This window comes from Chamaea fasciata, unplaced genomic scaffold (assembly GCF_029207755.1).
Source record: "Chamaea fasciata isolate MVZ Bird 193981 ecotype frontalis unplaced genomic scaffold, bChaFas1.0.hap1 SCAF_12, whole genome shotgun sequence".
Classification (NCBI taxonomy): Eukaryota; Metazoa; Chordata; class Aves; order Passeriformes; family Sylviidae; genus Chamaea; species Chamaea fasciata.
In genome coordinates, this window is record NW_027094097.1 from 15,325,676 (window position 1) to 15,353,166 (window position 27,491).

The 27,491-nt window shown below is 64.9% G+C and overlaps 2 protein-coding genes across 4 annotated transcripts; one reads left to right on the forward strand and one right to left on the reverse strand.

The window, feature by feature from the left end:
• The first annotated feature begins 79 nt into the window (after positions 1-79).
• On the forward strand, positions 80-3,984 carry CTU2 (cytosolic thiouridylase subunit 2). 3 transcript variants are annotated; one of them, XM_066194758.1, is made up of 15 exons: positions 80-318; positions 617-691; positions 1,121-1,199; positions 1,272-1,331; positions 1,426-1,486; positions 1,925-2,034; positions 2,122-2,396; positions 2,478-2,613; positions 2,712-2,843; positions 2,933-3,024; positions 3,103-3,194; positions 3,275-3,326; positions 3,416-3,482; positions 3,558-3,616; positions 3,709-3,984. In XM_066194758.1, the coding sequence occupies exons 2-15, from the start codon at positions 633-635 to the stop codon at positions 3,830-3,832; spliced, it is 1,398 nt and encodes a 465-aa protein (XP_066050855.1). In that variant the 5' UTR covers positions 80-318; positions 617-632; the 3' UTR covers positions 3,833-3,984. The 3 variants fall into 3 exon arrangements, with proteins under 3 accessions (XP_066050855.1, XP_066050853.1, XP_066050854.1); XM_066194756.1 differs by having other exon boundaries at positions 159-316; positions 3,693-3,834; XM_066194757.1 differs by having other exon boundaries at positions 183-261.
• PIEZO1 (piezo type mechanosensitive ion channel component 1 (Er blood group)) lies at positions 3,908-27,257 on the reverse strand. The gene is made up of 51 exons (XM_066194755.1): positions 27,107-27,257; positions 20,897-20,992; positions 19,791-19,913; positions 19,448-19,490; positions 19,208-19,358; positions 18,289-18,418; positions 17,488-17,701; positions 17,158-17,323; positions 16,883-16,972; positions 16,722-16,797; positions 16,509-16,600; positions 16,156-16,416; positions 15,972-16,083; positions 15,692-15,870; positions 15,469-15,617; positions 15,096-15,275; positions 14,934-15,022; positions 14,277-14,434; positions 14,027-14,203; positions 13,799-13,924; positions 13,432-13,632; positions 13,142-13,346; positions 12,947-13,051; positions 12,259-12,412; positions 11,427-11,670; positions 11,251-11,347; positions 10,994-11,162; positions 10,829-10,918; positions 10,624-10,712; positions 10,366-10,431; positions 9,854-9,951; positions 9,675-9,771; positions 9,341-9,415; positions 9,075-9,247; positions 8,880-9,002; positions 8,676-8,773; positions 8,343-8,601; positions 8,074-8,262; positions 7,534-7,879; positions 7,307-7,406; positions 7,071-7,218; positions 6,769-6,983; positions 6,512-6,670; positions 6,288-6,435; positions 5,993-6,181; positions 5,813-5,905; positions 5,562-5,734; positions 5,363-5,485; positions 5,201-5,280; positions 4,771-4,966; positions 3,908-4,683 (listed from the first exon to the last, which is right to left on the reverse strand). The coding sequence occupies exons 1-51, from the start codon at positions 27,168-27,170 to the stop codon at positions 4,434-4,436; spliced, it is 7,428 nt and encodes a 2,475-aa protein (XP_066050852.1). The 5' UTR covers positions 27,171-27,257; the 3' UTR covers positions 3,908-4,433.
• Positions 27,258-27,491: the final 234 nt, after the last annotated feature.

Here is a 27,491-nt window from a genome sequence, read left to right on the forward strand (position 1 = left end):
GGCGGCGGCCGGCGGGGCGGGGGCCACGTCACCGAGCGGCGCCGCCGCGTCATCGCCGCGCGACGGGAGCGCACCGGGACACGGCGGGAGCCGCCGCCACCGAGGGGAGCCGAGTGCGAGCCGAGCGGAGCCGAACGAGGCCGAGCGGAGCCGAGCGGAGTCCCAGCCGAGCAAGACCCCCGGGTACCCACCGGGACAAATCGGGACCCACCGGGACCCACCGGAGTCCACCGAGCTGCGCCGCCATGTGCGACGCGACGGGTGGGTGCGGAGCGGACACGGAACCGCCGCGGCGCCGCCGCGCGCCGGGAACCAGGTGTGAGTCCGGTCCGGCCTCGGAATGGACGCCCCGGGCCGCTCCCGGTACCCCCCCGGTATTCTCCCTGGCATCCCTCCCGTGATGCCTCCGGGACATCCCCACTGCACCCCCCGGTACTGCTCCCGGTATCTCACCAGTGTCCCCCGGTGCTGCCTCTGGTGTTACCCCCGGTATCCCCCGGTAACATCCCGGGTATCGCTGGTGCTGCCCGGGGACCGGGACCGCCCGTCCTCCCGCTCGGTATCGCTCCCGGGGGTCGCGTCCCGGTGTCCCCGGTGACCGGTCGTGTCCCCGCAGCCACCCCCGGACCTGCATGAAGTGCGGGCAGGGCACGGCCGCCCTCGTCATCCGCGTCGGGGACCCGTTCTGCCGGTGAGGGACCGGGTGGGGACAGCGGGGATGGGGGACAGCAGAAGTTGGGGTCTTTGGGTCTCCAGAAGATGGAGGGTCGTGAACTTTGGGTCTTGGGGACATTAGTCCTCAGGGACGTTGAGTGTCTGGAGCGTTGGGATGTTGGGGTTGGGGATATTGCATCACTGGGACTTCAAGGCTTGGGGACATTGGATGTCTGGGACTTGGGGACATTGTGTCTTGAGGACATCAAGGAGGGTGGACAGTACTGCTTGGGGACAGTAATGTTCAGGGACGTGGCTCGTGGGGATCTTTGGATCTCTGGGATGTTGGGGCCTGAGGATGATGTTGTTCGGGACATTGATCCTGGGGACATCAAGGGGACTTTGGGGTGTGGGGCCGTGGGGTCTGGGGGTGGCACAGCAGTCCCCATGTCCTCGTGTCCCCCAGCGCCTGTTTCCGCGAGTACTTCGTGCACAAGTTCCGTGCCATGCTGGGCAAGAACCGCGTCATCTTCCCGGGAGAGAAGGTACCGGGAGGGGGGGACTGGGGGACCCGGGGGTGGCCCCAGGGCCGGTGACCGTCCCTGCTGTCCCCGCAGGTGCTGCTGGCAGTGTCAGGGGGCCCGGCCTCCAGTGCCATGGTCCGGCAGGTGCAGGAGGTGAGAGTGGGGACTCGGGGGGCTCAGAGGGTGCAGGGCTCGTTCCCCCCTCACCCCACACCTCACCCTACACCTCACCCCACTCCTCTGCCAGGGGCTCAGCCGGGAGGCGGCCAAGAGGCTCCGCTTCGTCCCCGGCCTCGTCTACGTTGAGGGTGAGGGAGCCCTGCTGCTGCTCCGTGTCCCACTGCCCATTCCCAACCCATCCCTGCTCTGTATCCACCTGCCCATTCCCACTCCATCCCTGCTCCATGTCCCACTGCCTGTTCCCAACCCATTCCCTGTCCCAGTGCCTGTTCCCTGCCTCACTCACCTCTCCAGCCTTGTTGCCTGTTCCCTGCCCCAGTCCCAGCCCCACTGTCTGTCCCCTGCCCCATTTCCTGCCCCGCTGCCTGTTCTCTGTCCTGCTGCCAGTTCCCAGCTCATTGCCTGTTCCCTGCCCGATTCCCAGCCCCACTGTCCATTCTCTACCCCGCTTCCTGCCCCATTACTGACTCCCTGCACTGTGCCAGGGTGGGGATGCTGCCACCCTGGCCCCAGAAACAGGGCCGGGGATGTGACAGCAGCCATGCCACTGCCCCCACACCTTACAGAGGGAGCCGTGCGCGGGCAGAGCCCAGAGCAGCGGGAGCAGACCCTGGCCCAGATGGAGACCCTGCTGCAGGCCACCGGCTTCCCCTACCACCTGCTCCACCTGGAGGAGGTACTGGGGTGACATGGGGACAGGTGCTGAGGCAGGGGGGCTCACTCAGACAACCCCAACTTCCCCGTGTCCCTGTGTGCCCCGCAGGCGCTGCAGCTGCCCCCATCCATCTTACAGCCGGGGCCGGAGCGCGCCGGCACACCCGGCCCATCCTACAAGCGGGCTGTGGACAGCTTCATCCAGCAGCAGCGGCAGGACGGGGACAGTGGCACCTCTGTGCCTGCTCACAGCACCCAGGACACGCCAGCAGCAGCCCCGGCCACCCCCGGCCTGCCGGACGCCGCCCAGACCCAGGAGCTGCTCCGCAGCTTCGAGGCCGCGGGGACGGCGACGGCGCGGGAGGAGCTGCTGGAGATGCTGCGGTGAGGGGCTGACCCCGCCCGGTGCCAGCAGCAGCGCCAGGCGGGCGGGGTGGCTCTGATCAGCTGTCACCTCGTCCCCAGGACCCACCTGATCGTGCAGACGGCCCGGGACAAGGGCTACGCCAAGGTGATGATGGGCGAGAGCCTCACGCGCGTGGCCACCAAGCTCCTCACCAACCTCTCCCTGGGCCGCGGCGCCTTCCTCGCCGTGGACACGGTGAGCTGGGGATAGACAGCTGCACCCGAGGGGTGACACGGTGCCGTGGGGGCTTGGCTTGGTGGTGGCATGGTCCCCTGGCAGCCCTGCACCCACAGGGCTTCACGGACCAGCGCCACGGCGACGTGATGGTGGTGAGACCCATGCGGGACTACACGGCCAAGGAGATCGCCTTCTACAACTTCTTCTTCAGTGTCCCCACTATCACCGTGCCACCCCTCTTCACCAAGGTAGGAGGGTCCTGTGGTGGGGAGCCCACGCTCCGTGTCCCCATGGCAGGGACAGCACCCCCCACTCCTGTCCCTGTCGGTTCCCACAGCGCCGGGAGAAGCCCAGCATCCACCAGCTGGTCGAGCGCTTCCTGCTGGGGCTGCAGGAGGAGTTCCCCTCCACCATCAGCACCGTGTACCGGTATGGGGGGGGTCCCTGTGGGGGTACCGGGGGTGTGGGAAGATTGGGGTGCACCCACAACCCCCGTTTTGGCTGCAGGACAGGGGAGAAGCTGAGCCCAGAGCCGGCCAAGGCCAGCAGCGAGTCCCAGCGCTGCCTCCTCTGCCTCTGTGGCCTGGACACCGATGGGGGTGAGTGGGGAGGGCACTGGGGGGCTCAGGGGATTTGGGGAGCAGCCGTGCACCCCTCAGTGACCCCCTGGCTCTTACAGAGGAGGAATTGGCTCTGGAGCCCACGCTGATCTTGGAGGAGCCAGCAGCAGGGTGAGCACATGGGCTGGGGGCATTCCAGGATCCCACACCCGCTCCCAGGCCACCACTGAGTGTCCCTGTCCTCGTCCCTGTCCTCACAGGGTTGAGAGCAAAGCTGCCTACATCCCCCTGCTGTGCTACAGCTGCCGCCTCACCTTCAAGGAGCTGGTGAGGTCTTGGGGTGCAGGGGGGTGGTTCTTGCGGGTGAGGGGGGTCCCCAGGCTCACAGCCCCTCTGCTGCAGGGTCCCCTTGACACACTGCCACCCTACGTGCGCGCCGAGGGCCAGCGCAGGATCCGCAGGTACTGGGCGGGGGGGCCTCCCTCCACACCTGCTCAGCCCCTGGGGCTGTGTCCATCCCCTGTCCATCCCTTACAGAGCTGAGATGGAGCAGAACCAGGAAAACCAGGAGTCCAGCAAGAGCTGAAGGGGTTGGGACACTCCTCCATCCCACTGTGGCACTGCTGGGGCAGGTGCCACTCCTCAGGGATACCCCAGAGGTTGGTGAGGACTCCTGACACCCCAGGCAGCTGCTTTTATAGCCCATTTCTGTCCCAGCCAAAAGGCCCCCCCACTTCCCTGCCAGCCAGGGAGGCCTCAAGTTTGTTTTATTCGCTATCTGTATAAATAAACCATTTGAATTAATAAAAAAAAAAAAGACAAACCCAAAGTCACAAGTGTCTAAAGTCCAACTGGGGTTGCCAGACCCCCTCAAACATGGGGGGCCACGACCCAGGACCCCCATCCTGGAGCTGGGGGGGGGCAGAGGGCTATTGCTTGAGTTCAACCTGGTTCTGGAGCAGGGCTGGGGCCAGCAGGGAGAGGGGCACAGGCTGGCTCTTGACCCCCCCAACCCCACCTGGCAGCCAGGGGTGCCCAGTGGGTGGAGGGGCCACCTCCTGTCCCTCTCCCCGGGAAGGCACAACATGGTCTGTGCAGGTCGGACGGCTTCAAAGCAACGTAAGAAAAACATCCAGAAAAGCATCCTCCCTCCAAGGGAGCGCCCAGAACCCCACATCCCACTGCCTCCCGGGCTGGGATGAGGCCCCAGCTGGGGGGGCTGCTTAAGGCATTGGCGGTGATGTCCCTGTCAGGGCAGGGGGCTGGAGCCCCTTCCCCTCATCTCTTCTCCCGTGTCCACTTGATCATGGTCTCGGGCGAGCGGTAGAGGAAGATGAGCTTGGCGTAGAGCTCCTCCTCCAGCTCCAGCTCGCCCGTCTCCCGCACCAGGAAGATGTCCTGGCACAGCTTCAGGATGCGATCCACACAGGGCAGCTCCTCGAACATGATGGAGTGGGAGATCTCGCTGAAGAAGCCCCGCACGAACTTGCCGATCACCAGCACGATGGACACGTAGAGCCCCATGATCCTGCAAGGAGGGGCACATCCTGGATCCCTGGATCCCACTAGCAATTCCCTCAGGATCCCCCCACGCACCCTGGCACCCTCCACGTACCCGTAGCCAGCCAGGAAGCCCAGGCTGGGGGGGCTGACTTTGTCGTTGAAGATGATCATGGGGAGGATGTTGCCCTCCTGGGGTGGGATGTCCTTCACCCTCAGCACCCACCACTCCACAAAGTGCTCACCACGGCCATAGCCTCTGCGCTCCTGTTTCAGCCTCAACTCCACATCCAGGTAGCTCTCCACGTCATCTGGAGAGGGTGACACCGTCAGGGCACAGCACAGTGGCTGCTGTGCTCCTTAAGGATGACTTTTTTGGGGGGGGAATGACACAGCAGGACTCACATCCTGGCACCATCAGTGCCACTGGTGTGCTCCCAGTGCTGATTTTTTGGGGAGGGAGACACTGGGACTCGTGTCTTCCCTGTCTTCAGAGAAGTGGCACCCAGTGCTGGTTTTCTTGTGGGGGACACGTTGGGACCTACCTGGCAGCAGCTGCTTGACAGGTTCAGCTTCGAGGCCGGTGGGTGCCCGGATGTATTTGGGGAAGAGTTTGGGCAATACCCTGCAAGAAAGCGGAGTGATGGGAGTGGTTACACCATCCCACTGGGCACAGGGGTCCAGTCACCCCCTCAGGGGACACTCACACGGGCTCATTCCTGGTGCCACCCAGCATCTGGGCCAGCTCCAGGCGCTGGGGCGCGCCGGGCTCCAGGTTTGTGTTGTGTTTGCCGTAGGCGTTCTCCACCGTGCCCCCCTTGCTCAGGTCCCTGCGGGCAGAAGAGGCTCAGTGTGGGCAGGGGGGCGCAGGCAGGGCTGGCTCCTCCCTGGCCGTGCCCGAGGTACCTCTGGAAGCTCCAGGTGAGGTGCACGGTGATGTCGGAGGAGCCGTTCTGCAGCTCCTGCTGCATCTGCGCGCGGCTGGGCGGGCTGATGCCCCACACCGAGCCCGAGCTGCCCTCGATGCGGGCGGTCACGATGTCCTCCATGCCGTAGAAGGTGATGAACTGCATGGCCAGCTGCCACCAGGGGACACAGAGCTCAGCCCCTGCCCCAAGCAGGCAGCAGGGATATTTTGGGGTGGGGGGAGGATTTACCGGCTCTCTCTCAAACTCTTTGGTGAGCTCGGTGTAGTCCTCCAGCGTGAAGGGCTGGATGTATTGTTGCTGGGAGCTCGTGCTGAACAGAGGCTGGGGGGGGACACAGGGGGACATCAGCCAGGCAGGGCACCCTGGTGTCCCATCTGGGCACCCCAACACCCACCCCCACATCCTCACCTCGTACCCCCCTAGCTTGAGGATGACGGTGACGTCGATGGGGTGGTTGACGATGCCCACCACGGAGCGCACCAGGGACATGAAGAGCAGCGGGAACCAGATGATGCCCACGAGGAAGAGGATGATGAGGCCGCCCATGCCGTACTTCACCACCTTCTTCTTCTTCTGCCCCTTGGGCTGGGGGTATTTCTGGCGTGGGGGGAGACAGCACACGGTGTAGGGTGTGCTCAGGGGGACCCCAACAAACCCCCAAAAGGGGTTTAGTGGGGGACCCTTCCTGGCACAGGGGCTGTACCTTCTCAGTCTCCCGGCTGCACTTGATGATGAAGATGTTGGCGTAGATGTCCTCCACACACATCCAGTTGGAGAGGGACAGCGTGGTGTCCGTCCACACCCAGTCCATGATGGCCCGCAGCTCCACCAGGAAGGGCACGAGGCGGAACCTGGGGGGACACGGGGAGAGGGCAGTGGTAGGGCACCCTCGGCGTGCCTGCAGCTCCCTGTGACCCCGTGCCATACCCCTGGAAGAGGAAGAGGTTGAGGTGGTTGTATTTCTTGGTGAGGAAGTTGCCCAGGATGCGGGTGGGGTAGCCACAGCGGATCTGGTAGGCCGACAGCCCAAAGTAGATGCATTTGACAAAGTACCACAGCTGGGCCACCGTGTTGTGGCGGAACAACCTGAGGGAGGGACGTGTCACTCTTCAGCCACCAGCCTGGGCCACCACGTGGGCTTGGGGACACCAAGGTGCCCTGGTGGGGATTCCTTTGGGGTGTACCTTTGGGTGACGGCCGGCAAGATGAAGAACATCCAGAAGTGGATGCCAAAGACCAGGATGACCTGGAAGACGAGCTTGCCCACCACGGTCTTGCGGAGGTAGAGCGCGCGGTCAATGATCATGGTGCTGAACTGGAAGAGCACCATGACCAGGAAAGCCTCCGGCACTTGGTTTTCCGACAGCGAGGAGGTGATGTCGGTGGCCGCTGTGTATTTCTACGGTGCAGGAGAGGTCAGGATGTGGCTCCGACTCACCCATGGTGGAGGCAGGACAGTCAGGACCCCGTGGGACTCACTGCTTACCCCAAAGGCCCAGAAGCCAAAGATGATGATGATGAAGTCGACCACGTCAGCCATGAACATGTAGGCGTAGACGTCGGTGGCTGCGTGGCTCTGTGTGTCCAGGATGTCCCCGAAGAATTTGCACACTGGCTGGTAAATCTTCCGTGCCCTGCAGGGACAGGGGACACAGGGGACAGGTGACTGGGACTGCACCCCACAGCCCCCACCCCACCCCAACCAGCACCGCCACGACTCACATGGTAAGGAAGAAGCCCTTGACCCGCAAACCAAACTCCTTCAACTTCCTCTGAGCATGACTCTCTTCTGATACTTCCTCCTCCTCTTCCTCCTCACCCCCTTGAAGTGAGGCACAGCGTGGGTGACAGCCAGGGTCCTGCAGGACCACATCCTGCCTGACCCCAGCACCCTGGAGGTGCCAGCCTTGCTCCTCACCACGGCAAGAGGGTTGGGAAGTGGTGCTCACCTTCTGCTGGAACCATCTCCAGTGCCTTCCTTCCCTGCTTCCTCCTGAAGCGGAGCTGCGTGGCCTCAGTCCCCTCTTCCTGCTCCATGGACTGCTCCAGCCCCGGCCTCACGGCTGCTCCCGGTGCTCCCGGCAGAGGTGGAGCCTCCTCCTCCAGCTCCATGGCTGCTCCCGGTTCTTCTGGCTGGGCTGGAGCCTCCAGCTCCTGTTCTGGCCCCGTGGCTGCTCCCAGTGTTCCCGGCTGGGCTGGAGTCTCCGGCCCTTCCTCCGCCACCGCTGGTGGTGGGGACACGGCTTCCTCCGGCTTCTCCTCCGTCGTTTCCTCCTGGTCCCACAGCCCATAGGACTGCGGAGGGACACGGTCAGAGGTCCTGCTGCCCCCCAGCCCCACACATCTCACTCCCCATCCTGTAGCATCCACTCCCACCAGCACCGGTGGGAAACCACGGCAGAGCCACCCAGCACCTACTGGGTTCTGCCCGGAGCCCCCAGGAGCAGCTCCAGCTCCCCCCGAATGCCCAGGCATGGCCCAGGGCTCACCAGCAGCAGGGAGCGATGGAAGAAGAGGGCCAGGAGCTGCAGGAGGTCATACTTGATGTACTGGGTGGACCTCTCCATGCCCAGGATGCGTGGGGGGAAGAAGGGCTTGCCCTCGTAGCGCAGCAGGATGATGTGGCCATTCCAGGGGAAGAACCCGAACTGGAAGAGGTATTTCACCACCACCATCATCTGTGGGGACACGCTGGGGTCAGTGGGGTGGCAGCGGGGGCTGGGTGGCATCATCCCTTCGCTGGCCACCCCTTGCCCACCTCGGTGAAGATGATGGCGGTCATCCAGAAGCGCTTGGAGGGCCGGGGGATGGAAAGCATGGCCCAGAGGAAGATGAGGATGGGCAGGATGAGGGAGAGGACGGAGGCGGTGACCATGTTGTTGAGGATGATGACGAAGTAACAGAGCAGCTCGGAGTGGGCCGTCACCCAGCGGTACCCGGCCAGCAGCAGCTTCAGGAACCGATTGTGGGACTGGTAGAACTGCTCCGACTCCTCCAGCTCACAGACACACAACCTCCTGCGGGATGCAGGGCTGGGATGAGCCCCCCCTGTCGCCCCCCATCCCCGTCCCACCGCAGTCCCCATGTCCACCTGCTCCTGAGGAGCTCGCTGGCGGTCCGCCTGCGTGGCTGGGACACGGCCAGCAACTGCTGAGCTTCAGCCACGTCCTCCAGGTTCGTCACCTGCTCCTGGCTGCCGGAAAAAGGGGAAGCTCTTAGGGTGACACAGGGTCAGGGGTGAGCCCCCTGTCCCCCTGCCCCACTGCCCAGGGCCCCCTCGGGGGTATCTATGCACCTGCCTGGAAGTGCCGCTTTGGGACTCTGCAGCCAACGAGCCGGGCAGGTTCAGCTCCTGCTGGAACTCCTCCGGCGGCAGCTCGTAGAGCTCATCCGGGAACTCGCGGTTTATCTCCTCTCCCTGCGGCAGGCGGGACGTCAGTGCCACCGTGGGCTGTCACCCCCCACGCCCTGCTGTCCCCCCTGGGCTCACCCTGGCCAGCCGCTGGGCCATGACACATCTCTCGAGGCGCAGGACGCGGGACATGTCCGTGTGCTCCTGGGTCCAGGTGTCCAGCCACTGGGTCAGCCCGTCCACCAAGGCCTGGCACAGCAGCCACAGGAACCTCAGCGTGTTCAGTGCCCGCTGCAAGACGTTGCTCCTCTCTGCCAGGGCACAAAGAGGGGTGGAGGGTCCCACTCGTGCCAACTCGGACCTCCCCAGCATCCCCCCGCACTGCAGTCCTGCTGCCCACCTACCAGAAACTTCTGTGCTCTCTTCCTCCTGGCCTTCAGCCCCCTCGGCAGGTTCCACCTCTCTCCTTGTGCCATCCTCTGCCAGGGCCAGATCCCAGGGATGGATGAACGTAATTTCTGGGCCTCTCCCATCCACCACTCCATCCCCTGTCCCTCCACATCCACCTTAAAAACCAGGGTGGGCACCAAAGAAGCTGCACAGCTTGTGCCCAACCCCACTGTAGCCACCAGAGTCCCCCAACACGCTGGGAGTGCCCTGCCAGGGCACAGAGTGGGCACCAGGCAGGACTATGTCCCCTCCTGCCCCCCCAGCCCTATTCTGGTGCGTCACACCCACCTGCAGCACTCTCCGTGCTGGGTGGCTGCGGTTGCTCGGGCTGCTCCTGCTGCCGCAGCACCGTCCTGGTGTTGGTAATCCAGGCCTGGTAGGCGAGCTGGAGTGGGACAGGGGCCATCAGCACCCTGGGGACACTGCCAGCCCTCTGGCTGCTCTGCAAGTCCCCCAGCCCTGCCCACCTGGAAGGCGCTCGGCCTCCCTGGCCGCGGCTCCTCCTGCACCTCGTCCTCCTCCTCGCTGTCCGACTCGAAGAGGAAGTATTCCCCGGAATGCAGCACTGCCGGGGGGGCACAGGGTGTCACAGCACAGCCAGGGCCACTGCAGGGGTGTCACACCCCAGGCTGGCCGCGCTGCCATCTCCCAGGGCTCTGCCTGGCACCGAGGACACCCATCAAAGCCAACGACTCAACTGCCACATCCCCAAAGCGGCGTCCCTCCGGCGCCAGCGTTCGGAGGTGACCGACGTCGGTGACCCCAAACCCAGCCTGGCACCCCCAGTCCAACACCCCATTAGTGCTGGGGAGCAAAGAAGCCATGGTTAGTGCTCTGCGGACGAGCCTGGGCACAGGGGACACGCAGGGTGTCACCCTGGCCAAGCAGTGCCACCAGTGTCCCTGCAGGTGTTAGTGGCCCCGGCGGGAGGACGTCCTCGAGGGGCTGTGCCCTGTTTTGCCCCACTCCGGGGCTGTACCTGTGGCGTGGTCTACCCATGGCCGCTGCCACCTCTGCCGGGACGGGTCTGCTGGGCCACCGGGAGCTGTGGGACAGCAGATGGGGCTGAGAACGGCCACACCCAGAGCACCCACCCCACCCTGGGGGGACTCGGGGCAGGGGGGTCACCGCAATGCTCCACGGGGCTCCATCAGCATGGGCGTCAGCGAAGGGTCACAGTGCCACCCGTGTGTCCTGAGAGGGGTTGGGGACACAGAAGGGATCCTCCGGTTCTCACCTGATCTGGCCCCTTCCTGCTCTGTGCTGGTGCTGCGGGGCAAACGCTCCTGGTGGTACTTCTGCTGCTTGGCTCGGATCCGCTCCATCCTGCAGGCAGAGGATGCTGCAGAGCCCGCTCCCCCAGGCCCCCAGGGCCACCCCATACACAGGGCTGCCCCAAGGTGCAGGGACAGGGGTCCCAGGGCCCCCCAAAACCCACTCACTGCCGCTTCAGCTGGTCCAGCGACTTCCTCTCAGATCGCCGGTGCGAGTGCAGGCTCTTCATAATGCTGGCCTTGAACAGCGCCACACCCCTGGGGGACAGGGACAGTGGAGGGTCGGGGGGGCCCCCAGCACCCATGGGGACCCCTCCAGGACCCCAGTCCCACCTGGAAGGCTGCAGGGCAGAGGCCTGGAGGTCCCACATGACGTGCAAGTAGTAGGAGCTGAGGAAGATGCGGCGCTGGAGCAGGAGGAAGAAGAAGCAGATGCTGTCCCATATGATGCCGGCCTCCTCCACGGGCAGCGTGCAGTCCCGGTCCTTGGTCATCGCCTTGGCTGGCAGGCAGAGGTGCAGGCAGGTCAGGCAGCAGCCCAAACCTGCAGCCCCAATGCCCCTCAGATCTCCCCCAGACCAGCAACTCACGGTCGTAGTAGCCCTTGACGGTGCAGACGAGGCTGAAGAGCTGGATCACCCAGCAGAAGTTGTTCTGCATCTGCCGCACGAAGACGCAGGACAGGAGCTGCGGGCAGAGAGGGCTTTGTCACCACCCAGGGGACACCCAGGGTGACCTGAGGAGGAGCGTGGGGACCACAACGCACCGACAGCATGTTTTTGGAGACGATGACGGTGATGTTGTAGAGGATGAGGCAGTCCCAGAGCGCCAGGCGGGCGCGGGCCGGCTTGCGCAGCATGGCGGTGCCCGAGAGCAGCAGGTAGAAGCAGGCCAGCAGGTAGCCCAGCCCAAAGAGGCTGACGCGGTTGGCGCCGGTGATGAAAACCACCACGAGCACCACCCAGAAGAGGTAACGGAACACCACCACCTTCGCCATGTCCAGGTAGGACCTGCGGGTGGGGTGGTTGGAGCAGGGGTCTCGTCCCTTCCCAGCACCCACCCCCAGTACAGTCCCAGTCCCCAAACTAGCCCTATCATGGGGGACAAAGGGCTTTGGCCCAGTTTATGGCACAAAGCCTCTGAGGCTCCAGCACCATCACCAGGGCTGTCTGGACAACCTCATCTCCTTCCAGAAAAGCCTCAGGGTGTTGCTGCTCCAGCCATCGGGGGGGTCATGTCCAAAGGGACCCTGGCCCAAAGGGGTTTCCATCCCATTCTAGAGGATCCCAGCCCAGCAGGTCCCACTGCCTGAAGGTCCCATCCTACCCACACCTCAAGGCGCCCCATCCCAGGGGATCTGCCATCCAAGGGTGGGATTTCATCTTGCCCCTACCTCAAAGGGGGGAATCCATCCATACCCCAAAGTCTGGCATCCCAAGGCTGGAATTCCAAAGGTGGGATTCCGTAGTATCCATACCCCAAGGGATCCCATCCTGCCCATATCCCCAGGGATCCCATCCCAGCGGAGTGCCCCATTCACTGCCCACAGGAGATCCCACTCCCAGCCCAGGTTGGGGTGCTGTGGCAGGGGCACCCACTTGCAGTAGATGAAGTTTGGGGTGGGGTTGTAGTGGTCCTGCTCCCGGTCGAGCCGGTCGGAGTTGTCGCCAGCCGCCTGCAGCCACGGCTGGGAGCGCTCGGCCTCGAACACGCGCCACTGCTGGGCCGCGCACAGCAGCAGCAGGAAGTCATCTGAGGGAACAGGGCTCAGCCCGGGGCACAGGGCTCCCCACAATGCTGCTACCCCCCCAAACCCTCCCGGAGATGCGGAGCATCCCAGCATGGGGAGCTCATTAATTCCCTTCAGGCTTTCCCAGGTCCCACCTCCTCTTTAACTAAACCTGCATCTCTCCAGGCTTGTCCTTTTCCCAAAAGGGGGTGGGAAAACAATTAAGTTCCCCCCAAAAAAGGGTGAGGTTTGCCATGACTCCTCCTCCAATGGGGTGCGTGAGATTTAAGCTCTACCTCCAGTGGAGTGGGGCTCTTAAAGCTCCTCCACCCCTCCTGCCTGTGTCCTTCCCCCTCCTGGAGGCAGGATGGGACCCCACGGATGGCTGGGGAGGTCCCAGAGGTTGGGGAGGGGACAGGGTCTGGAACAGGGTGACAGGGCACCCTGTGGGCACAGAGGCGCCAGGGGCTGGAGGAGGGGGGCCAGGGGGCTGTGTCACCCCATGAGCAGGGGTCGAGCAGGCGGACAGGGCACCACATGGGCAGGGGGCTACTCACTGATGAGGTTGGTGGATTTGGGAGCCTGGAAGAAGTCGGGCAGGTAGAGCCACTTGATGAGCGCCGAGTTGAGGGGAATGCTACGGCTCCAACGCCACGGATAGTCTGGGTAGGGGCAGGGGGGCACAGTCAGTGCCAGGCTCCTCCTCCAGCCCCTTCCCAGGGCAGGCAAACGGTGCCACCCGTGCCCCTTACCCATGCAGAGGGCGGGCGGCATCCCCAGGCACAGCAGGTACTGGTAGAGGAAGAAGATGACGAGGAAGAGGCAGTAGTTGGGCCAGAGGCGGGCGATGGCCGCGCGCCGCCGCCGCGCCAGCATGGCCACCAGCCAGCAGCCGTGCAGGATCACCAGGAAGTTCATCCGCTGCCCGATCACGTTCACGATCATCAGGAAGCAGATCTGGGGGTGCAGGGCTCAGCTCCGGGGTGCTGCGAGCATTGGGACCCCACCCCCCACACCACACACGCAGCACCCATGCTCCCACCTCCAGGCCAAACTTGTAGTAGAAGTAGTTCATGAAGTATTTGACGCAGCTGACAAAGCCCAGGTCGAGGTGCTCGCGGGAGACGCCCTCGAAGATGGTCTCAGTGTCAGGGGACAGCACCTGGTGCTGCTTGCGGTGGTACTGCTGGCGCCGGTACACCACCGCCTCCAGCACCAGCAGCAGCAGCACGTGCAGGTGGTTCTGGGGGAACAGGGCATGTTCAGGACCACACTGTGAAGCCAAGAATTCCTCCCACATGGTCCACATAAAAACAGCATCTCCCCAGGTTCTCAGAAGAGATGCTCAGGACAACGCTGCGAAGCCAAGAATCCCCCCAAGGCGGTCCCCACAGTACCCCCGTGCCCACCTTGACGTATCCCCAGTTGGGGAAGCCCTTCCGGATGCCAAACCAGTTGGCAGGGTCCACGGGGCCACGGTACAGCGTGGAGTTGCCCAGCTCCTCTGGGGTCAGGTTGGTGCTGTTGGGTAGGGGCTGCAAAGGGGAGCACCAGGGGATGGGTCAGTGCTCCCTCAGCCCCCCCAGACCCCCCCTCCAGCCAGGGAGCCCCCCAAGAACCGGCCCCGCTGGGCACACCTGGGTGCAGTTGCTGAAGTAGTCGTGGGGGTCCACAACCTCGAGCTGGTAGAGCATCTTGCAGACGATGATGATGCAGGTCCAGACGGTGGAGAGGCACGAGGCCATGTGGCGGAAGCGGCAGTAGGGCACGGCCAGCGCCCACAGCAGCACCAGCAAGAAGTTCATGAGCGAGACCTGGGGCAGAGGCTGTGTCAGCACCTCGGGGGGCCCGGCTGAGCCCCCCCCAACCCCGCAGCCCCAGGGGTACCTCCTCCAGGGCCACCCAGACGGTGTAGACAGCCACCATCTTGACGACGTGGAGCTCCAGCAGGCGCCTCACGAAGACCTCCCCGCGTGACACCCTGTCCGAGAAGGTCCGGCCCAGCACAACCAGGCGCTCCAGCACCAGCCCCCATTTATTGGACTCTGTGAGACACGGATCCTCATGGACACCCCCGCAGCCTCCCTGGCTCTGCGGACACCCCGACACATCCCCTGTGTCCTCCCTTGCTCAGAGGACACCTCAATGCATTCCCACAACCCCCCACAGCTGGAGAACAGCCCAACCCATCCCTGCAACCTCCAGCCTGTTCCTGACTCAGAGGGCATCCCAGTCCACCCCTGTAACCTTCCAGATTTGGAGAAAACCCCAATAAACCCCTGGTCCCACCCCAGCTTTCAGGACATCCCAATCCACCCCCCCATGCCCTCCCAGCCCCTTCTTGGCTCCGAGAACATCCCAGTCCATCCCCATACCCTCCCACGCTTGAAGGACACCCCAAATCCATACCCTGGAAGTCTCTTCCTTGGAGGCTTGGAGGATGCCTCAATCCATCTCCACACCCTCCCACACTTGAGTATCAACCCAAATCCATCTCCCTACCCTCCCTCCTGGCTTGCAGGACACCCCATCCCTGCCCCGTACCCAGGGAGTCGGTGTCGGAATCTCTGGACCGGGTGGTGTCGGCAGCGGCCGCATCCCGCAGCAGGCGGCTCCCGTGCAGCTCCTCGGACCTGTGGGAAGGGCAGCTCAGAGCAGGGATGGGAGGCTCAGGGTGCAGGGGTGTCACCCAGCACTGGGTCCTACCTGGGAATGTGGCAGGGGGCAGGAGAGGTGGGGCGGACGTGCTCCAGGTCAGTGATGAGCATGAAGGGCTTGTGGAAGTAGTGGAGCTGGAGGATGCAGGCCAGCAGGAAGAAACCCATCATGAGGATGCTGGTGAAGAGCTTGGAGATGCTGAACTTCTCCAGGCCCAGGTCCCTCACCCTGGATGGGAAGAGGAGGCTCAGCACGGGGTCTCATCCATCCCAAACAGGCACCGAGCCCCTGTGCTGGGGCTCAACCCCAAACCTGCGCTGTGCCTCAGTTTCCCCATGTGCAACCCAGCCCTTGGCCATGCCCCGGTGCCACCACAGGGCTGGTGCCAGCAGGGACCCCACGGTGGGTAGGGGACACTCACTGGTGATCAGTGAGGCCCGTCAGGTTCCTCCAGTAAATGGGGAAGTCCTCGAACTGATAGGTGTAGGTGGCGATGAGCACCAGCATGGTGTAGGCCACCACCAGCCACCAAAACCCCTTGAGCACCTTACGCCACAGGCTGTAGTACACCTGCGGGGACAGGGACATCAGCAGGGCCGCCCCTGGGGATGGCACAGGTCCCCAGGGGCCCCCAGCCCCTCTACCTGGAACAGGATGAGGCAGAGGAGGAAGAGGAGCATGTAGACGATCTTGTAGACCACGAGGCGGCCGGTGAAGGTCACCACGATGAACATCACACCGCAGACACAGATCCAGAACTTGGCGAAGAAATTCCACACCACGTCCCCCAGCTTCTGCAGCACGTCCCGCATCTGGCTGGTGTCTGTGGGGCACAGAGGGGCTGCAGGAGCTGGGCGGGGACACTGGGGTCCCCCCACACACAGCCGTAAGGAGCTCAGTGCGGGTGACACCAAGAGTCCTCACCTGTATCCCCGACAGACACCTCCAGCAGCGGCGTGGCCGGGGCCCTCCTCGTTAGCACCCGCTCCATAACGAAGCGCCGCAGCAGCATCCAGAAGGTGAGGGTGAGCAGGAGCTGCGGGGACAGGCTGTGAGCGGGGACAGCGGGGCGCTGGCGGGGACAGGGCTGGGACAGGGCCACGCTCACCTTGGCCCCCACGGCCATGCAGGGGTACCGGGGGTGCACCAGCCCCAGCGGACGCAGCCGCATGAAGCTGATGCGTGTGGGCAGCTCGGGGCCCAGGTCCATGGCCCAGACATACTGCAGGCTGCACAGGGTGATGGCGTAGAGCACCAGGAAGGGTGAGCAGAGCATGGCAAAGTGCCGCCGGCTCCGCACCGTCCAGATCAGGCACGACCAGAGCAGCAGCACGAAGGTCAGCCAGCTGTGGTAGCTGATGCTCCACACCTGCGGGCAGGAAGGGTGAGGGAGGCCCGGGAGGTGTCCCCCACCGTGCCAGTGTCCCCTCCCCACGGCCGTGTCCCCTGCTAGCTCTTTACCATCATGGCGATGAGGGCGGACACGTAGCTCTGCTTCATGAGGACGTGGCCCAGGGTGTGCAGGGGCAGCCACGCTGCAGGATGCCTCCTGCCTGGCATGGGGAGAGGAGCGTGAGGCAGCCCCGGGCTGCAGGCAGGGTTTGGGGAGCGGGAGCACCAGGCATCCCCCCGGGCTGCAGGCAGGGTTTGGGGAGGGGCTGGGGTCAGGCTTACGTGCTGAGCTCAAGATGTGGATGGTGCAGTTCTCATTGCTGGCGCTCGGCTTGCCGGTGTTGGAGGACAGCATAGGCTGAGGGAAGAGAGGGCTCAGAGCCCACCCTGGCACACCCATCCCACACCCATTCCCTGCACAGCTTCCCCCCCCCCAAACCCACCTTGGTGTCCTCAGGCATGCAGGGACTTTCCTTGGGCCAGCTCTCCAGCTCCACCAGGTCCCTCGGGCACGACCGTGCCGGTGCCGTTCTCTGCGAGGGGCAGGAGGTGCTCAGGGCACCCACTGCCACCACTGGGGAGCAGGACCATGCCCCAGCCCCCTGCCAAGCCACCCCACGCTGTCCCCCACCTCCCCTTGTGCCATGGCCGGGGCAGTCACAGCCAGGCACACATTGTCACCGTTGTCACCATGCGGCTCAGTCCTGCAGCCCCTCACCTTGGCATCCCGCCGGCGCAGCTTCACCAGGGTGGCCATGGTGTAGTAGAGCAGCAGCAGGATGCCAGGGTTGGCGTAGACAGGCCAGGGGTAGCTGGTGTTGAGTTGCAGGGTGTTGGGCTGGGAGCAGTTGTAGTACAGGATGATGTCGTTGAAGCCAAACAGCCTGTGGGGACAGAGGAGGTGACATCAACCCCCCCAGCCAGGACCAGCTGCCAGGGTCCCATCCCCGTGCTGGCACCAGAGGGATGCTCTGGCTGCCCTCCCCGGGGTGGGACAGGGCAGCTCACCCAGTCCCTCAGGGGCAGAGCTCCCTCCCCAGGGACTCACCGTGCCCAGAGGGTGGGCGGTGGGAAGAGCCCCTGGACGAAGGGGGTCTGGTAGGCATAAAGGCACAGCAGGTGGCAGGCGCTGTAGATGCCGACGAGGACGCAGAGGACATTGAAGGCCCGGTGGCTGCTGGGGAGGTGACAGGCCCACCACGTGCACAGCCCCATGAAGAGCAGGAAGTAGACGCTGGAGGAGGCGGAGGGCAGGGTGATCCCTGGGGAGCAGCGCCCCACGGGCGGTCAGTGCACAGCCCCTGGGACTGAGCGGCATCCCACTGCACCCAGCATTCCCCCTTAGAGCAAGCATCCCTGCCCCTTGGACCTAGTTTTCCACCCTCGACCAAGTATCTCCTTCCTCTTGGTCTAAGCTTTCTCCCTTGGACTCTCAATCTGTCCTCAGACCACCTATCACTCCTGCTCGGAATGAGCATTCTTCCTCCTCGGACTGAGCATCCCCTCCCTCCCCAGACCAAGCATCTCTTCCTCCATACATCATTTGACGCTTGGAAGGAGCAGCTCTCCCCCTGGATTAAGATTTCTCCCTTGGATTGAACATTCTTCCCTGTCAGACCAAGCAGCCCTTCTCCTTGGACTGTTTTCCCCATTGGACCAAGCAATCCCTCCCTCCATGCACTGCACCTTCCCCCTTGGATGGAAAAGGAAAACCCTCCCACCATGGACCAAACATGCTTTCCCTGGGACTGAGCATCACACCCACCCTGGACTGAGTGTCCCCACTTTGGACCAAGCATCCCCCCCTCCAGCAGCATGCCCCCCCGAGCCCCCCACAGCCCGTGCCCACCTGCCAAGGCCAGTAGCAGGATGGCCAGGCCCTTGCCAGCCTCCCAGAGCAGCCAGTGAGCCTTGTCCCGCAGCCGGCTCCTCAGCCGCCTGTCCCTGTGAGCCGCGTGCCGGTGCCGCCCCACATCCTTCTGTGCCAGGGAAAACCAGGCTGCTGTGAGCTCCTCGACCCGATCCCGGGCAGCTCCTGGCCGTGCCTCAGTTTCCCCACTCCGGGGAGGGCAGGGGTGGCCGGCCAGGCGGGCACAGTGCCCGGCACCTGGCCGTGTTTATCTCGTCAGCCGCCTGCAAAGCGCCTCCAAAGGGGCGGCTGTTTTTCTTGGCTCTGGGATCCGGGTTGCCAGCACTGAGCTTTTTTCCAGGCTGCCTCCCGGGCTCACGGCAAAGGCATCCACACTGCTGCTGCTGCTCCGGTTACAGCCCGGCACGGCCCAAGCCAGGCACGACAGTCTGGGGTGCTGGGGAGCCCCCAAAGAGGGGCTGGGGCTGTCACTGGGGCTGTGTCTGCCTGGGTGACCCCTGTGCCACAAGCACAGTGTCCCCGTGACCTGCTGGCACTGCCAGGTGGGGCTGGCATGGCACAGCACTCACCCCTGCACCAGGGAGCTCGAGCTGGGGGCCAGCACCCCATAACTGCCCACCCCACTGTCCCGCCCGTTTGCCATGATCCCTGTGGCAATGCCAGAGCAAACAAGGCCACTCCTCCATGGCTGAGTCACCCTAAGCTGTGTGACAACGACCAAGCCCTCCAACCCGGCCCAAACTGCCCCAAACTGGGTCCCTGACCACTGTGGATGTCCCCATGCCAAGACTCAGGCTGTGCCCAGGGAAGGGACAGGGAGCTGCCATAGGCAGGCTGGCAGGGTCCCGGTGGCATGTGGGTGGTGGGATGTCCCCATGGCAGTGGGGGTGGCTCTCACCCCCTCAGAGGTCTCCAGGGACTCGGGATTCCGTCTGGAGGTGGTACGGCTGAGGCGGCAGCACAGGCACAAGGACAGGGACGAGACCAGCAGGATGCCAACGTCGGGTGCCACAAGCCTCACCGAGTTGGGAATGTCACCCAAGTCCAGCCTGGGGGAAAAGAGAGGGGCAGGGAAAGGCTCAGGGGTGACCCTCCAGCCACTGCCAACCCCCAGCTCCACAGGTCAGGGTGCCCTTACCTGGTGACCCCAATGTGCCGAGCAAGGACCTCCCAGGAGCTGCCTGTGGGAAGGAGGGGGGCACTGAGGGGGGCAGACCCCGCTCTGAGCAGCCCCCCACCATGCGGAGAACATTCCCATCCACGGGAGTGCAGGATGGGCTCTGTGCCCAGTGCAGTGGGCACCCAGCAGACACCCTGGCATGGCACGGGATGTCCCCAGAGCTGGCACCTGGCTGGGACCCTGCAGAGCCTCAGCACTCCCCAACACCAGCAGGATGGGTCCCACATGTCACCAGCCTGAGGGTGCAGCCCCAGGGCTGTGGGTGGGTGGGTGAGGGTGGGCACAGGCAGCCCCTACTCACAGCTGGGCCCCAGCAGCTGGTCCAGGATGGGCAGCGTGTACAGGCAGATCTGGAACACCAGGTGGGCGAGGAGGAAGAGGATGCTGGTCCCCAGCAGAGCTTTGAGGATGCGGCTGGTGTGACCTGTGACACACGGGCAGAGCTGTCACCCAGCACCCAAGGACACCCCAACAAGAACCCTGCACCCTCAGGCAGAGCTGGGAGGGGTGCACTGTACCCAGAGATTCCACGGCACAGGATCGGGATCCCACCAGGGCTTTGTCCACCCAGCACAGACCGAAGGCAGGCCAAGAGCCAAAACCCAGGACCACCCTCCATGTCCCTGCAGCACCCAGCTGGCACCTCCCTGGCCCTGCTGGGCTGGGAGCACACCAGGGTGCAGCCAGCACCCCCATCCCAGCTGGAACACCCCATGGGACCCCTTCCAAGGGTCCCCCGCACCCCAAACCCCGTCAGCCCTTCCACCAGCTGCAGCCGTACCCCATCCCACCCGGCTCTCCGGGCCCCGTGCCCGTTTTCCTGGCCAGGGGTGGGGTGGGCTGGCTGCCCACCACAGCTGCGAGCCGGCCTGGGGGGCGGCCCGGGGCCAACAGCTTTCCCTCGTTTGTTTTTTCCTGTAAATCCACGCAAAGGCTCCGGGCAGCAGCGCCGGGATCTGGGACTGTGCGAGCCCATGAAATATTCACAGGGCAAAGCTTTTAGCTGTGGCCATGCTGGGCGCCGGGGATGGGCTCAAAGCCCACACAGAGGTTTTGTTTTTGGGGCACAGGGGGGCTACAGGCACCTGCCCCGGGGTGGGTGACCCCCCTGCGGCCACCACCACGCCCCAGCGCCCCGGGCAGGGCGGAGGGGCTGCTGGTGGTGTGCCCACACAGCCCAGCCCGCAGGTTTTTGGTTAATAAGGCTCCAAAGTGGCCGTTCTGGAGCAGGAGGGCTATTAATAGCCCCGCTGGGCTATAATTAACAGAGAGAGGCTCCACACGGAGCCACGCTGCCCAGCCGGGGTGAAACCGCAGCGAAGGTGCCCGCGGGGAGGAGGGGGGGGGCAGCTCCCCTGGTGCCCACCCCACCTGTGCCAGCCCTGCAGCCCCAGGTGAGCCCCTTACCTGCGGTGCTGCGTGGGGAGGGTCCCGGGAACCAGGGCAGGAGCAGCAGGAAGAGCAGGTACACCAGGGAGAGGACATTGTAGCGGAAAAGGCAGGCTGGGGACAGAGCGACAGGGTTAGTGACAGGGAGGTGGCACAGGGAGGGCTCACAGCTGCAGCCTCACACCATGGAGATTCTCCAAAAGAGAGGCGCCCCGAAATGCCGGGTGGTATTGAGGTCCTGGGGTGATGGCAGGTAGGACAAGGGAGTCAAGCCCCCAAAAAGCGCCGTCGCAAAGAGGTACAGAGGCAGGACCTCAGGGTGTGCCACTCCTGGTGACCCACGTGGTGACAAGAAGAGGACACCAGAGGTCCGAGACTCATGGGGTGACAGGGGAAGAAGAGCCATGAGAAAAGTCTGCTGCGTTTCCACATCATTCCCACAAAACCAGGCTGAGCATTGCGGGGACCCCCAGGGCCAGGCTGGGACCCCCACCCGTGACCCCTCCAGGGCTGGCCCAGCACCTGCCCCAGCCCTGCTCTGGGTGTGCCGCCAGCTCAGCACCTTCCCCCTCACTTATTTTTAGACCTAAATTACAGCTTGTTTGGAGGCACGAAACTACCGGAGGAGCCAGGCTGAGCCAGCACCCTGCGGAGCTGTGACCGACGGGGACAGGGATGGGGACAGGGACATGGCGGGGCAGCTGCCACCCCGGCTGGGGACGCAGCGTTCCTGTCACCACACTGACAGCGACAGACAGCAGCACATGCGCGGGCAGGAGCTGGAAGCACCCACAGGGCAGCCCCACCGAGACAGCCCCGGGGTCAGTGCCTGGCTGCAGATGGCGGCATGAGCTTTGTCACTGCTCCGGGCAGTCCCAGGACATGTCCCCATCCCCTTTCTACAGACCAGGGGGACACATCCCACCAGCAGTGGGGAGTCCCCCTGGGACAGCCACAGGGAGCTGGCGTTGGTGTGCCCGGAGCCGCTCCCCTTGGCACCCCACGGGGGAAGGGGGTGAGACGGGGGGGGCTCAGAGGGCAGCCCTGACTCCGTGGGACTGGGGGGTGGGGGAGCCCGGCAGGGCGCCAGGGACGTGCTCGGCACCGCAGCCCGGCACGGCCCTTCCTGTGTTTACGAGGTTTCAGTGGGACAACACATCCTGGGGTGAGGGACAGCGTGGCCGGGGCTGGGAGCGAGGGGACACCCCACAACCCCCGGGGACAGCGGGACACCCTCGGAGGGCGCGGGGCCGGCGGGAGGGAGCGCCCAGGAACGCCCAGGGAAACATCCCACGCCGGGGCTAAAACCAGCTCCAGCCCCGCAGCGGGGTCCCCACGTGTCCCCAAGCCTGCGAAGCCCAGCCTGGCCCCGAGCAGGGGGTGGGGGGGGGGGGAGGGCACCAGGACCGCCACCAGCAGCCACCTCCCCGCGGTGACCCCGGGACGCGTCACCTCCCGCAGCCGCTGCCGAGGGCTCCTGGCTGTTTCGGCAAACCATGATCTCATGGAGCAAATATTCCAGCCGAGAGGAGCCTTCCCGGCACGGGGGCGAGACGCTGCTCCGGCTTCCGTGGGAGCCGGGCAGGGCCCCCCCGACCACGGGCACCGCCGTGCCAGCGCCCGCCCACCCCACTGCCCACCTTGGGGTGACCCAGCCCCACCGAGAGCCCCCAGCCCGGCCACAGCCACGTCCTGGGTGCTGGTGGCATCGAGGGCACGTGGTGGCAGGGCTGGGAGCTCAGTGAGAACACGGATTGCTGGGCACTGGGGGATGGGGGGGGTGGGGGGCACCCTCATGCTCACCCCATTATTTGGTGCCACCAGCACCCTCTGGGCGGCGGCTCACCCTGCACCCCTCAGGCATCACCAGGGAATCTCCCAGAACTGCTCGATGGCTTCGAGCAGGATGGAAAAGGAGGGGAAGAAAGTGGTTTGGGAGCACCCTCGGAGCCCGGCTCGGCACCCACCCTGGTGCAGCGGGGCGTGCCGGGCCGGGTGCGTGGGCGCTCCGTCCTGCAGTCGGAGGGAACCGGTTCCCCGCAGTGCTGACAGCGGGGAAAGCGCAGGCACGGGGAGAAAAACCAGTTTGGCGTGTGGGGAGAGCAAACCCGCCCTCTGAGCGGCCTGGCTGGTGGGTGGGTGGGTGGGTGGGTGCAGCACCGGGGCACCCACAGCCCCCTCCCCACGCAGGCAGTGCCCTCACCCACGACACCCGGGGGTGTCCCTCACCTTGTCCCGTAAGTCAGGTATCCTGGAGTGGCACCCCAATTCCTGCTTGCCCAGCCCTGTGGCAGTCAGGTATCCTGGAGTGGCACCCCAATTCTGCCTTGCCTAGCCCTGTGACACTCAGGTATCCTGGAGTGGCACCCCAATTCTGCCTTGCCTAGCCCTGTGACACTCAGGTATCCTGGATTGGCACCCCAATTCCTGCTTGCCCAGCCCTGTGGCAGTCAGGTATCCTGGATTGGCACCCCAATTCCTGCTTGCCCAGCCCTGTGACAGTCAGGTATCCTGAATTAGCACCCCAATTCCTGCTTGCCCAGCCCTGTGGCAGTCAGGTATCCTGGATTGGCACCCCAATTCCTGCTTGCCCAGCTCCGTGACCCTGGGAGCAGCTCCCACGCTGCCAGGAGTTCACCACAGCCAGCCCCGGCAGCACGTGAAATATTAACGACGTTAATGAGGCAGGAGGAGGATAAATTGCAGCACTGGGGAGCTGGGCGGCATGTGCCGGGATTCCTCCATGCCAGCTGTAATTGAATTTCCCCGTGGGAGGGGATTGGGGTCACTGGCACCACTGGAAAAGTGGGGGCAGCCAGGAGGAGCCGGCACCAGCATCTTTCCCAGGGCACTGGGCTGGGAAGAGGCTGTGGGAGAGGGTTGGGGTCTGGCACAGCCTGCAACCCAGGCACCATTCCACACCCAGCCAGCTTCCAGGATGGATCCATTCCCAACTGCATGGGGAAAGGGGGGTCCCCAGACCCCCCAGAGCTGGGGGAGCCCCACACACCAGCCCTGCACCATCTCTCTGCATCCACACCGCCCTTGGGGACCTGTGGCTTCTCAGGATTAATTAGCAGAGCTCTTTAATTTCCTGCCCTGCTTGCTCACACGGGCCCGTTACCTGCTGCTGGAGGCAGGCAGCTCTGCCAAGCTGCCTCCCAGCTCGGCAGCCCCAGCTAGGGACCCTTGACAGGGTCCCCAAAGTGTCACTTCACTCCCAGGACTCGACTCTGCACCTGCTGGCAGCAAACCAGAGGCAGGGTGAGGAACCCAGAGGCCTCATCCCGAAATCCCATCAGTGTGGCTCTCCCTGTCCCAAAATTCCATCAGTCCCAAACTGACAAGCCCTTGGGCAAGCAGAGCTGGCCACTGTCACATTCCCAGCCCCAGCCTCAGCCCCTCTTTCCAGGAAAGAGCAGCCCCACCGGCTCACCCACCATATCCTGTTTTTGTGGAAAGTTAATCGCGACCAGCTCCCGACCCTGCTCCTGGGAATGCTGCAGGAGATGCCCCAGGAGGGCTCTGGGCCGGCTGCCAGCGGGTGCCATAGCTGGCAAATCCCAGCATCAGCCAGGAGCTCGTGCCACGGGACAGGGAATGCAGCAGCTCAGGGGACAAGTGCCAGGGGACGTCCCCTTCCCTGGCACACGGCAGGATGGCACAGCCCGTGCCACAGGGCTCCCAGAGCTGCAGGCTCAGCACTGGGACATATGAGGACACACATTCCCAGATCCACCAGCATCCCCAACGGGGCTGTGACCGTGGCTGCCATATGGCAGCACCAAGAGGTGCCCAAATCCTGCTGTCCTCACCCCAAAGGGACCTGCTGCACCCCTGGGGAGCCCCCCCACGGTGTCCCCCACCTCACTGGGACTGTGGGGGCTCAGTCCTGGGCGCCCAGACCCTGCATCTCCATCCCATCTTGTCTTCTCATCCCCTCCCCCTGTGCCCGGGAGGAAGCAGCACTTATTGCTCTTGGAGTCAGTGGTGGCTTTGCTTTTTTTAATTTTTTTTTAATATAGTTGTTGGTGGTTTTTTTTCCCTCCTCTATTTTATTTCCCTTGGTTTTATAAAAAGCACCTGACCGCAGGAGGCAGCTGCTGCAGCCCACGCTGGCACCCAGCTGGGCTCCAGCCCTGCAGCACCCGGGACCCCCAGGGACTCCCCAGCACCCTGGCGGGGCGGGGGGGGCTGTGTCCCCACATCAGGGGGTTCGGGGGCACTGTAGCCCCGGGGAGGGGGTGCCACCCTCACCCCTCACTTCTGCCCAGGCACCACGGATCAGCGTGGCCACGAGTGGCACCGGGGGTGCCCCATCCCCCTTTGTGTGAGACGTGCTGTGCCCCCTACAGCGGCTCCAGCACCCCAGAATCCCAGCAGGAAGGATGGAGCCGAGGTGGGGACACAGCCCATGGCACGGCCGGGACCCCCCCCCCCTCCAGGGGGTGAGAGCTGTGCCAACCCGGGGGCTGCCGTGGGAATCGGGGGACTGCCCCGAGCCACGAGTCCCGCGCTTCCACTCGCCCCGGGCTGGCCGAGAGCCCCGAGCAAACATCCTCCGGACGTTTGGGGAGAGCCAAACTGCCAGGGAAGGAAGGGCCGCAGGCGGGTCGTGCTCCGGGGCAAATCCTCCCACCCAGGTGCAGTGGGGACGAGCCACAAACCACAAACCGCCCCCCGTGCCTCAGTTTCCCCCGGGTGCTGTTGCAAGACCCCCGGGCACTGCTGAGTCACCCCCTCTTCTCCAATCAGCTGGAGCAGGACGGAGTCCCCGCCCAAGCGGGGCCCCAAACTTAAACAAGCCACCTACAAGCTCAGCGGGGGGGGACAGCAAAGCCACCAATGTCCCCAGCCGTGGGGGAGCGGGGGTAACCACGGCATGTCCCGTTGCCGGAGCAGGGTGAAGAACCAAGCAAACCTGGCACGATTTGGGGCCAAACGGGCACGATTTGGAGCAGGAGGGCCCCGCGGGAGGCTGCGCCCGGAGGCCACGTGTCGCCCCGGGCACCCATGGGATGCACCCGGCAGCTCCCGCAGCCCGGCCCGGCCGCTGCTCCCCTGCCCGCCCCGGGCAGCGCAGCCCCTTCTCCCTCCCAACCCCGCTCGTGGGCCGGGTTATAATTAACCTTCCTCACATCCTGCGCGATGCTCTGAGTCACGGCTCCAGCAAACCAAAGGAAAAGCAGCTTTTTTCAAGAGTCACCGACTTCCTCTGCCAGCGAGGCTTTGCGCGGTGCCGGCACCCCGAAACCCAACGCTGCTCCCCAAAACACGGCCGGGAACGGGGCTGCTCGGCCCAATGCGCCTCCCTCGGCCGCACGTCCCCCTCTCTCTCTCTCCAGGTGACAGTCTCCCAAAAGTCATCCAAGGGCTACCCCAAAAGCCGTGCCAGAGCTTCCCGGGGCTCAGGGTGGGGTGAGCCCGGTGTCGGTGGCACACAGACCCAGCCCGTGCCCGGCACAAGGAGCCCCTTGAACAATCCTGTTTATAAAGAGGTTTTTCCTTTGCGTCTACGCAAACGCAGCGTGATCCCGAAGAGGCTCCGGAGCAGCCGGGCTTCAAAGAGCCGATTCTTGTCCTGCGCGTCCCGGGACACGGGGATTTTCCAGGCCGGTGGCCAGCCGGTTTGCCTCGGTGGGTGGCACATCTGCCATCAAAGGCCGACAGTGCTGGGAACGGGCTGGTGGCAGCTTGGGGACCGCACAGGGGCTGGGGTGGGCACTCTGCTGGCCGGGATCCACCCGGGCATGGAGGCAGGATTGGTGCCAGCTGCCCCCCGGGCATCGCCCACCCCGGCCTGAGCAACCCCTCACCCCCCACTCTGCAACCACAGCAGAGCGTGGTGACACGGCTGTGACCGAACAGGGTCACCTGCACCCCAAACAGCCCCCCGGCTGTCGGGGGGGGGGGGGGGGGACACGCACACACCCTCCCGGCCCGGAGGAAATCGCAGCGTTTCCCCAGGAGTGCGCTCGGTCACGGGTGGAGACGGCGGGCTTTGGGGGGATCACCACCGCCCCACCGCCCGTGCCGGCACCGACCCCGTCCGCAGCCACCTCGCGGCGCGGGGATCCCACCGCCGGCTCCTGGGCGCGGGGATCCGCTCGCTCCCGGTTTCACGGCGCTTCCCTCGCTCCACGTGCAGCCACCGGGACAGCCCCGGAGGGTCCCCCGAGCCACCCTGTCCACGGGCGGTGTCACCTCGGGGGGAATCCCCGCACTCACCGGCGAGCAGGGCGAGCGGCAGCAGCAGCCAGTAGAGCCCCGCGCAGAGCCCCCGCCGGTTCATCCCGCCCGGGGGGGGCCCGGCCCGAGCCGCTCCGAGCCGTTCCGCCCCGCCGGGGCTGGGCTGGGCAGGCCCCGGTGCCGACGCCGCTGCCCGGTCCCGCGGCGCTCCGAGGCGCTGCCCCCGCCCCGCTCCCGCCGCTTTATAAAGCGGCACCGCCCGCCCCCCACCCGCGGGGCCGGCGCGGCCCCAGCGCCGCCCGCCGGCACCGCGCCCGCCGCCGCCGACACGAGTTGTCCGGGCTCAGCTCGGGTCCCCCCCGCAGCCCCCCGGGTTCCGCTTTTTGAGGTCGGGAGAAAAAAAAATCGACTTTAAAAAAAAAAA

Coding starts and splice junctions, on each gene's coding strand:
- CTU2 (XM_066194756.1), top strand. CDS start 246: ATGTGCGACGCGACGGGTGGGTGCGGAGCGGACACGGAACCGCCGCGG. Junction 2,844..2,932: donor TGCCACCCCTCTTCACCAAG/GTAGGAGGGTCC, acceptor CGGTTCCCACAG/CGCCGGGAGAAGCCCAGCAT. Junction 3,195..3,274: donor TGGCCTGGACACCGATGGGG/GTGAGTGGGGAG, acceptor TGGCTCTTACAG/AGGAGGAATTGGCTCTGGAG.
- PIEZO1 (XM_066194755.1), bottom strand. CDS start 27,170: ATGAACCGGCGGGGGCTCTGCGCGGGGCTCTACTGGCTGCTGCTGCCG. Junction 11,163..11,250: donor CGTCAAGGGCTACTACGACC/GTGAGTTGCTGG, acceptor TCTGCCTGCCAG/CCAAGGCGATGACCAAGGAC. Junction 9,952..10,365: donor ATGGGTAGACCACGCCACAG/GTACAGCCCCGG, acceptor CCCCCCCGGCAG/TGCTGCATTCCGGGGAATAC.